The sequence below is a fragment of the Sinocyclocheilus anshuiensis genome, unplaced genomic scaffold (genome assembly GCF_001515605.1).
Source record: "Sinocyclocheilus anshuiensis isolate Anshui unplaced genomic scaffold, SAMN03320099.WGS_v1.1 scaffold2066, whole genome shotgun sequence".
Classification (NCBI taxonomy): Eukaryota; Metazoa; Chordata; class Actinopteri; order Cypriniformes; family Cyprinidae; genus Sinocyclocheilus; species Sinocyclocheilus anshuiensis.
The window spans coordinates 61,305-72,649 of NW_015558697.1; the positions used below are offsets into that span (position 1 = coordinate 61,305).

General features: G+C 37.5%; 1 protein-coding gene across 1 annotated transcript; it reads right to left on the reverse strand.

The window, feature by feature from the left end:
* Window positions 1–658: 658 nt before the first annotated feature.
* LOC107681423 (selenium-binding protein 1-like) lies at window positions 659–6,256 on the reverse strand. Its single transcript, XM_016477721.1, has 9 exons — window positions 6,001–6,256; window positions 5,091–5,147; window positions 4,267–4,379; window positions 3,972–4,157; window positions 2,979–3,099; window positions 1,760–2,052; window positions 1,544–1,636; window positions 1,205–1,323; window positions 659–1,058 (listed from the first exon to the last, which is right to left on the reverse strand). Exons 1-9 carry the CDS (start codon window positions 6,002–6,004, stop codon window positions 896–898), a joined length of 1,149 nt encoding a protein of 382 aa, XP_016333207.1. The 5' UTR covers window positions 6,005–6,256; the 3' UTR covers window positions 659–895.
* Window positions 6,257–11,345: the final 5,089 nt, after the last annotated feature.

Genomic DNA, 11,345 nt, shown 5'->3' on the forward strand with positions numbered 1-11,345 from the left:
CTCCACTTTTTACAACTATTGTTATTTTTATAAAATGTATGCGTGTGTGTATAATCTGGTTGAGTCAATAGATGACATTTAATTTGATATTTGATGCATATTAGTTTTTACTAACCATTTTACATATTCCTCCTATTTATAGTTGTACTGTATTTATTATTACAGAACATTGTGGGGGGAAAAAAAACACTTTTTAATAATACTTTAATTTTAAGTAATATTTGTCCCCGTCTTCAGACTCGGAAAGATAACTTTTTATACTTGTGCACTACAATGACAATAAACAAAACTAACCTAAGTAGTGCTGTAATTCCTTGTGTTTGTTGTTAAACAAAATTGCATTTCTCTTTTTCTGCATCTTGATAAGAAAAGCATGCCTTAAAAATAACATGTAAAAATATTCACTCCCGTTATTACACTCACATGTCCATTTTGTTCTTTGAGGGTTTCTTAAGCACTGACACTCGAAATACAACGATTGCTTTGTTGTAGAATGTATTCCTAATACAATATTTTAAAATGTGTGCACGTATAGTGATGCTGATTGTGTGCACTCGCTCTGTGCGCTTGCACAACGTGTTTAAAATCTACTTTGCAATTCTAATGATTTGGAAAGCGCTTACAACAACAAATGAGAATACCTTTGAATTCACTGGGATGCAAAATATTTATTTCAAAAAATGTAGAAAGCATATAAAGACAATGAAAATTAGTTTTTGTAGTTAAGATGTGATTTACAGCATAGTTCACTCTTGTAATTGCTAATTGACACATAATAAGTTTAAGGATTTGGTCCATACATAGATTAAACGTGATCATGATATTGATGATATCTCCACTGAGAAAATGGGAATAATAATTCTGCTCCTTGGAACATAATGGTTTGGCCCCAATTTCATAACCAGATATCAGAAGTGCAGTCTCCACCAGGATATCTGAGCTCATGGGCAAGTGCAGGACCATCTGGTTCTGCTCCGAAATCCACAAGGAAATTCTCGTTGAGCTTCAGGCCACCTTTATCTGTGTCCACGTCAATCTGCATCATGACCGACCCCTCCCTCAAGAGAAATAAGACACATGTTCCAGCATAATAAACAAACCAGAGGTTACTTCTGAAACCATTTAAACAGCCTAATTTCTTAATCTTTGATTGATTTACATACAATACTCAAGTAAAATTACAAATAAAGATCTTTTGTCTCACTTGACGAGGTCAGGGTAGAACTGCTTGTCCCAGGCACTGTATAAAGAGGTGGTGACGTACAGACGTTTTCCATCCAAGCTCAGCTGGAGCATCTGAGGGCCTCCCTGCACACGTTTTCCCTGATGAGGAAAGGAACGTGTTAACCTCCAACAAATGATGTGCTCTAATTGCTCTGTTTAGGTCTGCATGACCTAATGATTTATAGTACAATAAGCTGGGTCATCTGTCAATTAGTTAGTTACCAACAGCTTTAGGCTGTTTTCCTCCACATAATGGCTAACTCAAATGTGTACACAGAGCTCACAGGAAGCATACTTGGAAAGAAAAAAAAAAAGGTACCTTTAGTATCCGTGGGGCAGGCTGGCTATCCAGTTCTTTGTCCTCCAATACTTTCACTGGTCCATCTTTTAAAATGCTGCCTGCAAGGAAGACCTTAAAAATGCATTTCATGAAATTAAATACAAGTTCTACTATCTTGACACTTTATTTGTCTTTGACATTATTTTAGAAATGTAGACAAAGGAGTCTTGATCCTGCTAATCCAAGCTGTCTTACCTGACCAACCATGCGTGGATTCCTCCTGTCAGTGATGTCATACTGTCGAATGTCTCCATGCAGCCAGTTACTGAAGTACAGGAAGCGATCATCCAGTGAGATCAAGATATCCGTAATGAGACCTATGGCAAAAAATACACGAGTAAATGAGTGTCTAATTTTTTTATGTTTGGGGGGGGGGGGGTTAAACTGGAGGAGGTCAGTGATGTCATACTGTCGAATGTCTCCATGCAGCCAGTTACTGAAGTACAGGAAGCGATCATCCAGTGAGATCAAGATATCCGTAATGAGACCTATGGCAAAAAATACACGAGTAAATGAGTGTCTAATTTTTTTATGTTTGGGGGGGGGGGTTAAACTGGAGTACAGGAAAAAAAATTAAAGGGGGAAAAATATACATTACATTACACAAACAATATTTAGAAATAAGACAAATTATTATTAATTCAGACTCTTTTTTTTTTTTTTGACTTTTTGCCATTAAAGTAGATTGTTGAATTGGGGCTCAGGGAAAATATGAGAGAGAGAAAAAATTGAGAAAAACCCCCCAAAAAATTACTAAATGTATTTTTAGGGCTGTATATATCAAAAGTTTAACACAGTATTTTCTAAACATTTATTACATTTCATATTAGTTTCATTCTTTTCAAAACTAGTCAGAAATAAACTTAAAGTTAAAAATAATCATTATTCATAACTCTTTTATTCTATTGACAGCCCTAGTTTTTTTTAAAGTTTATATATATAACACTAACAGTATGTAAAAAAATATACAGCAACTTTTATGTTTTAGAGAGGGGGTCCTTTGCTAAGGGGATCGTTGTATTTAGGGGGTTACTAATGTCAAAATTGTTCTATACTATAGTACTTTTTTTTTTCTCTTTATGGTTTGGAAATTACATTGTACATATAATACTTATTGTTTGTTCATTCCCTGAGTTAAAATAATTTAAAAAAAACTACATAAAAAGTAAAACTTAAATAAATAAAAAAATACTGTTACATTTCTAAAAGCATTCACCTGGCATTTCAAGAAGAGCCCAACCTTCCACTTTTTTGCTTGGAATATGGATGACTTTCTCTGCTGCCCAGTCTCCTTTCTGTAACATGAAAAATCTGAATCTAAAAGCATGTATTGCTTAAAAACTGGGGGCCATAAATAAAAGGGTAAGCCTAAAATGTGTATTGAAAATAAACAGAGGTGAACACAGCATCTTACCCTTGCCATTGCCAGAGGGATCACCCATGGTACTGATCATGATTTGGCCACTGCCTAAGCAGTGAGAAGTGTGGGGGTTGGCAAGGCCACATTTCCAGAACAGATCTATGGGCTCGACTATCTGGAGGAGGAGAGAGATGGAAAGAATTCATGGTCTTGGCAAGAACAAAACATTCTTAAAGTCAACAGTCATGTATTAAGGGGCGGTCACACTTGATGTTAAGCATTATGTCGTAGATGTTCAACAAAATCAATTAATACGAGTAAAAGGACTTGATGTCATGCTTCCGGGCTTTTAAAGGTTCTCTGTTTTTTTTTGTTTTGTTTTTTTTACAGAAATTGAAACAAATACTGGGGGTAAACTATGGAGTTCCACACATGACCAAAATAAATTTATCATGGCCACGAATTAAGAATTTGTTCTTTTATTCGAGGGTATGAATTAGTACTACTACATAGCCACGATTTACAAAATCAGGGAACGTATTAGTATAATGTGGCCATGATTTACTAAAACAAGGGAATTAATTCTTAATTCACTGCCATGATTTACTAAAATGAGAGAACAAATTCTTAATTTGTGGCCACAGTTTAAATAAAACAAGGGAACTAATTGATAAGTCATGGAAACTAATTCTTAATATATAGGGCATGTATTTTAACCAAAAATATTGCTTTAGACTTGTATTATAGATCAAGAAGATATGAAAACATCAAAATATGTTGTTTGATTTTCAGCCAAGTGGTTCATCTTTAAGACTGTGACCTCCATTGGTCAAATGTCTTTTCTTGCCTATTTGCTTGCCTGAATTGACCAAACATGAAGTATCAAGTACTATAGCATGCAGTTAAAATAAAAAAAATAATCTACTTCTTAAACGTCCTCAGATTACTAACCCAGATGTTCATCCACAAAGTTAACACCATCACAATAAGGGTATTCCTACACAGACAGCTCTTACAGTATATAACTGAGTGTTTACTTAAATGAACCTTATGAAGCCGTGGGGCCCGTGGATCCGTCCCTACATCAACGACGTAGATACGGGAGGAGATCAGGGAAGGCAGAATGAGACGATTGCGTCTTTTGGAGGGATCATCATAACAACTGCTACAAGCATTCCAACCAGAATGGTGTAGCTCATCCTTTAGATTAGGCATGGGCAGCCTGTGAATCACCTACATTACAAAAGAAATGCTACTAAAGTAGGTGTTATACTAGAAATATTAAAAGGAAACGTGTTGATGCCACATTTGAATCCAAAATATAAATCATATTTGCTTTTACCTTGCAAAAATTGGGAGATTGTGGATTGACATCAACAGTTGCAAGATAGTCAGGTTTCTGAATGTCTGTGTTGCGGTAAATACATGGTAGGTAGACAATCTCTTCTCGAGGCCCTGTAGGAAGAATTTAAGTTTAGAGTCTAAATGCAGACTGATCTTTGTGTCTTATAATTTATCAATAAATTCCATAAAGGGTGTACCATTTGTCTCCACAACAGTAGTGCACTAAAAATAAAGATTCTGCCGTTAAGTGTTTTACATGCTTAAATACACAAATTAAAATTAACAAATTTATCAAATTTATTAAAAAATAAAAAAAGTGAATGTTTATTCAACTGTATAATTTTAAAAATATATTATTATTATTTTTTTTTTTTTTTTTTTTAAGTAAGCAAATTCAGACTGTATAATTTTAAAAATATATTATTATTATTTTTTTTTTTTTTTTTTGTTAAGTAAGCAAATTCAGAAGCAAATTCAAAAGAGATAGGAAATGCATCTCAATCAGCTCCCTAGATTGTGAATAAGTATATGATGTACACTAGTTTAGGCACTGGTTCACTACGCATTGGGATTGGGACACTGAAGCAGTAAAACAGTAGGCAAACCAAAAAATTCAGAACAATGCCAATTTACAAGTGAGGAGGACCTCTGGTGGTGGGGAGAAGGAGCTGCAGTAATAGAGGTTATGCAGTGATAATAGAGCTCTCAGACAGTGACAGCGAGTCTCCAGTGCAAAGGTCACTGCTACATTGTAGTAGGCCTACCTTGCAAGTTGCAACTATGTATTACCAACTCATATGTTAATATAAACTACCAGCTCACCTTTCATGGCGTCTAAAGGGGTTTTATATCCTGGTCCACATCCTGAACAGGTTGAAGCTGCAAGCAGAGAAAGAGCATACGTCACATCTCAAATATTAATATGTGAGTTACACTCAGTTTGAGCAATTATTAAAGCATTAATAATTGCTCATTATTTAAGTGTAGAGGGTTTGATGATCTCTTGACCTACATACATAGTGCACCATCATATAAGTGTGAGTCCTAAACTCCTGTGTTCATTCTTAAAAGGCATGAATGATGAATCGCCAAGTGAACTACTGGATACTACTAGATAACACTTTTTACTGCCCTGTAAATGTTTGAAAACAATACACATACAAGCACACAAACCAACTACAACAGATGGGCAATATCACAGTGTAGGAGAGGACACTGTGTCTTGCCAAGGATTGTTCAACATCCTTCCCCTGATAGCTAGACATGTGTTTATGGGTTACGTGCAGGTCAACCCATAAACTGACCAACCATGTCCAAATAAAAAGTATATAATCAAAAAAAAATTTTAAACTTATGTTATTAACATAATTATTTCTGTATTGCACTAGATTAATATATTCTAGAACTTAAGCAAAGAATTGTTTTCAACCAAATGATACAAATTTGTAATTACATTAGGAATTTAATTTTTTTTACATGCCTCAGTTAACGCGTTAAAATCAAAATTTAATGCATCCCGAATCCACAACATTGCACGAATTCTACCTTAATGACTTTGACAGGTAGGCCTACAAATAACACGATTATGCCTAAATGTAAAGAATTTGTAGTGAAGCAATTCTTTATTCCAGACTGAAGCCGCTGCGTACTTCAGATAGAAATGTCGAAAGCTTAAAATAAAGTCTGAGCCACAATGGTAGCTAGGTTTAAAAGTGCACTAGAAGACACTCACCCATACTGCTGCTGCTGTTGCTTCCACAGGCGGAAACTCACTGACCAAACAAAGCGCTGCGGACGTGCAGAAAGATTTTATGTCGCTATTGAATGAACTCTTTCAGTTATGATACCACATGGGATTGTGAGATGATCCTTAAAACCACACCCAGGTATTCGACTGCAGAATAAAAAGATCAAATGTTGTTTGTCACCTCAGTCTCAGGAAATCAGCCCGCAAACAGGAAACGCGCCCCCTTTCTGGGGTATTTTGCCATACTGGGTAACTTTCTCTCAAAGGTAAAGTACCTTGGTCAGCTCAACAACAAATCGCCAAACTACTGTTAAAGATCGGATTTTTTCCATACTTAAATAGTAAATCTACAGCTTTTCAGGAATATGGGCAATTCGGAACTGAATTCTAATGATCTTAATGTTCAAATCAGTTCCTGAATTTGAATTAAAGTAGCAAGGGTGAAGAACTAATTCCAATTGCAAAGCTTTTTTACAGCATATTCAGGTTTAAAACATTTTAATGAAAAACTAGCCTATAAACGTGTATAAAGAATATGGGACCCGCCCCCCTGAATCGGTAAATTATGAATGTTTGAAATACCATTGCCACCTATATCTTTTTGTTACATTTTAATTAACTTTCATTTTAGGTATCAGTGGATGAACATTACATTTCCCAAAATGGTTTAACTCACCTAAATGAAGATTTAATTGTTCATTTTTAAGTTATCTGAAAACAATATGGTGGAAATTTTGTGGTGCTGCATTCCTGAAAAAAATGTAAAACGTTTAGAGAAATGTATCTAATCTGTTAAGTATTGTTTGTGTCAGGGCAAAAACAGTCAAATATAATCAGAATCACTCAAAATTATTTTTTTGTAATTATTTATGCTTTGTTACAAATCAATATCCTGCTCAGTGCTGTCGCTTCTGACTGTCCTGTATGAATTACATAACGTTCAGGTAATGCGCATGCTCTTCAAAATAGTGCAAACTTGAAGGTACTTGAAGTTTTTAGGAATCTGAGTGCAGATGCTGATCTCTGGCAGGCAGTGTGGGAAACCTCTTCCTGTCCACATTAAAACAAAGCAGGGAAGCATGGGGAAAAGGGTGGGCTTTATGCACAAACTTTAGTTTATTTACATTTTATTCATGAGGAATAGTCAAAAATGCCAAGTCACACACATAACACTTTTACAGTTTCATCAAAACAACATCCAAAAGACCCCCAGTTATATGAACTCCCACTTACCTTCATAATCAGACTGTTTACATAAAGCCCCACTATTTATTACATGTAAATTACATACAAAATTGTTGCAGCGAATGGAGATGCAATCAAAGTAAGCCTTTACAAACATGAAAGGGCACCAATTATGTGCTACAGAACATCTTTGAATTGAATGTCAATGAATGACACCTGGAGTGTAGTTACACCATCCTGTGGTTGCTACGGTAAATTCAGATGCTGAAATCAATACTGAATATACATACTTATCCCACTCCATTCACTGCTGCTGCTGCAATAACAATGCTAAGACTCTTCAGCGTGTCTCACGGTTTATTCGGTCTGGAAGTAGATAAATAACCAAAATGGAAGAACTTTAAGACAGTCTGAGCCTGCTGCCAGCCAACATGCTGAACTTTAGAACAGCCATAAAATGTAATAACAGACTCTGTAAAGCTATGAAATAAAAGTTGTATTGTTCTGTAATGGCCTATCTAACTTCAAGAGCTATAGTAAATGGTTACTAAATTAAACTATTTTAAATAGCACTTAGAATGACTGAAACTTAAGCAGGCGCAAAAACGCTGATTTACTTTCAGAGGATGTCGAATTGAAACGCAAATAATATCCGTCCATAAACAAAAAAAATCCTAACACTGAGGGAGCTATTGGATCGTTTTATGCTAGTGAATAAACAAAAAGAAAGAACAGTAGAAAACTTTGCAAAAATCAATCATGCAATGTCTATCCTGTAAATATATACAGTATTTAGAATAAAAAAAAATATTTTTACATTTTCACTCCACCACACAGTAGGATGTAAATTAAATATCCAGTCACATTCAGCCTAAATAGGTTTGCCTGACTTCGAATCCTTCTGTTCAACATCATAATGTCTCTGTAAATCAATTATCACCTGTTTGCCGAGTCCGTTTGGTAAACGTTAGCATCCTGACCAGATTCTGAGAATTGATCTTGTTCAGAGTTGTGTGAAGGAGGCTCTGATTCAGGGGATGAATGTGAGACATCTGTGGATTCACTTGCAATTTCCAAACATTCATCAGTTCTTTCCTTTTGTTGTTCTGTGTTTTTTATTTCAATTGGCATTGCATCTTCATCCTTTGTTTGACTGACTTCTTCATCCTCTGGCTCCTGTGTCAAATCAATTTTCTCTGTTACTTGGCTCACTTTGTCTACAGTGTGTGTGTCCATTGGCTCTTCTTCTTCTTCTGAGTCAAGATCTACAACTTCAGGTTCAAGTGTGGCCACCGACAGCTTATTTAACAGCTCCAAAGGTGAACCAGGCAAATCCGTATGTGCTTCCTGATCAGGAAGCAGGCGAGCCAAGCAGAATGAGTGTTGAATAAATTCAGGCCTACCAGAGAAGCAAGACATGGCCTCTTCCAACCAGGATACGAGAAGCTCCACCAGATCTTCACGCTGAACCCCCGATGCACAATTGATAGGTCGTTGTGCCCAACGAGCTAGAAGTAACCTTTGCAGCACAGGGCGTACACACATCTCTAGAGGTTGATGTCTGCCCGTACAGCCAGCTGGAACTATGCCAGGGAAGGTTTTGCTGCTACTGACTGTGGATATGATGCTCTCAGATGTTTGGCTATGATGGCTATCCATAACCAGCAGGGCATCATTTTCATTCTGTGAGTCGAGATGCTGCTTCCACACTTTGGTGGCCCAAATTTCTAGCTCTTCCGCTGCACTGAAACCTTCCTCCTTGGCCATAAGTAGGACTGAGTCTGGTGGGCTTCTGCTCAGCGCGTTTGTGCTCTGACTTGTGAAGAGCACTGCAGGTAGCACTGTACCATTTGCGAGCATTGAAAGGTAAATCTTTATGAAGGGCTTCCCAAACCCAGTAAACTGAAAAGCAGTCTCTCTGTTTATTCTGGTATTCTCATTCAGCATTTTAAAGTCCACAAAAACAGAAAGCTGATCCATAGCACCAAAGACACACTGTGGAATGTTGTTTGTCTTTATTTTACTGTGCACCAACTCTGTGAAGCGATGGCAGTTTTCCTCCATGGCGTTAGGGAGTTCCCTATATACTGTGAAAGGGGTATCCAAGCCCAATTTGTGCAGCATCATGAAGCTCACAGCCCACTCGTATGAAATACGGAAAGAATTTATCTCATTGGTTTGGCTTTGGAGCTCTGAAGCTTTTTCAAATAGTTTTGCCTCATTGATTGGACGCTGCTGTTCCCGTTGAGTCAAAACCCACTCCACCAGACGATCAACGGCCTCTCCACAGCTCGTGCTGCTGCATTCATTTAATTGATTCTCTTTGTCTTGAAGCCAAGTCTTGATGAGCTGAGGTTTGGTTTCCATTTCTTTAGCCGCTTTCTGGACCCCGGAGCACAGTGCAAGGAGTAGTATTCGACGCTGATGAATAGACAGAGTCTCCTCTCTGTTTTTCACAGGTTGTGTAAGTGTATTGGTTACCGTTACCTCTACCTTCTGTCTAGCCCCTGTTTCACATGGCATGTCTTCATCGCTTTCAGTCCTCTCAGATTCTGAGTCAGTATCTTCATCTTCCAGAGGGGCCATTTCCTGGTCCACGTCTTCATCTAGACCAGCATCAGCGCCACTTGAGTTTTTGATGTCGGCTGAAGATCTGTTCAGGCCTCTTTCCAACATTTCAGTTCTGTATTTAAGTCCAGGCTCTGTGCCTTCCCTGGAAGGAAAATAGTGGGTCACTTTCCAGAATCTGTATAACATGGAAAATGTGGCAACTTAAAATTTGCTAACTGAAAAAAGAAGCCATTTTCACACATTACTGTTAGCTGCATAAACTGCATATTCTTTCATAATTTTTACATTTAAGTTTAATCAAAAAGATGCATGCAATAACTAACGCTGAAATTAAATGTTAAATTAGGTGTAACTAAATTATTTGTTCTATTTTAAAATTTATCTACCTAAGGTTGCAATTTTTAATCAAACCATTGGTTTCTAAAATACTTACCTCTTGGTGTCAACGAATCCCACTTTTGGGTTACCTGTAGAGGAACAAATGATAATCAATTCTAACATCAGTTATAATAATCTACGACAATGAATATAAACAATGTGTTTTTTATATTTCATGTTAAAAATATACAACACAATGCATTATCACTTCAAATTAATGCATGCCAATTAAAAAGCGGTTTGAAAATGGTAAATTCCTTAATTTTGTGCAACATTTGAACAGAGAATAAACATTCGGAAATACATTGATTAATATTTAGTGTCAGTATTTGAGCTTTATAACCTTGGAAATTAGGTGAGAAACCATGGAAGTCCCAGAAGCAGCAAGAACGTTTGCACAGATTCACACGGCATGTTGTGCAGCCATATACACTCTCATGACGCATGTTTTTCAGGTTGCAAACTTTACATCTCCTTGTCCTACGGGTAATTTTGGCTAATCGATGTCTGACCCCTTCTTGCATGTCCGGATTTTCTTTTTTTACAATCTGCTGCTCAAGCATACTATCGTGGACTTGGTTCTGGCGAGCATATCTTGCGGCACACTTGGCCAGCTGGTACCCCAGACGTTTACGGTAGATGGCCTGGGAGAAATGTCCTCCCTGAAGCCACCCGGGTGGGTTGTCTTTGCGGGTCTCCCGTAGGACAATGAAAGAGTTGATGATGCTCAAGTTGACAAGGAACCAAAAGAGACGCCGCCAATTGGTGTCGAGAACCAGCCCGCCGAGTTGGTTGCACGTCAGGAGTTGATTACAGATGTCGACACCACGCATGTTGTCCTGGAGCAGCTTGAAGGCCTGGGGTCTTTCAACAGCACAAAGCTCTCCTATCTTAGATGGAGATCTCCTCCACACCATGTCCGGATGGCCTGCATCAGCATTTGTGGAGAGACATACCAGCTGCTTGTTATCTTTCCATCTGGTGGCGAGAAGTGGGGCGAATTCATACTGTTGGAAATCTCCTTGATTGTTCAGCAGAGGTTCATCCCAAAACTCCTTGGGAAAAATTGGACTTTGAGGGAGGACGGCGCTGGAGCAGTATATTCCAACATCATACAGCTCCTTCATGAGTGGCACAGACGCAAGTGAGCTGGACAAGAAGATGTGGTGATGTTTACCCTCAAGGCCCTCTATGAG

Excerpts from the sequence above, each read along its gene's own strand:
- LOC107681423 (XM_016477721.1), bottom strand. Across the intron at positions 4,158-4,266 it reads AATCTCCCAATTTTTGCAAG|GTGATTCACAGGCTGCCCAT; the intron begins GTAAAAGCAAAT and ends TTTGTAATGTAG. Across the intron at positions 3,100-3,971 it reads GGGCCCCACGGCTTCATAAG|ATAGTCGAGCCCATAGATCT; the intron begins GTTCATTTAAGT and ends CTCCTCCTCCAG.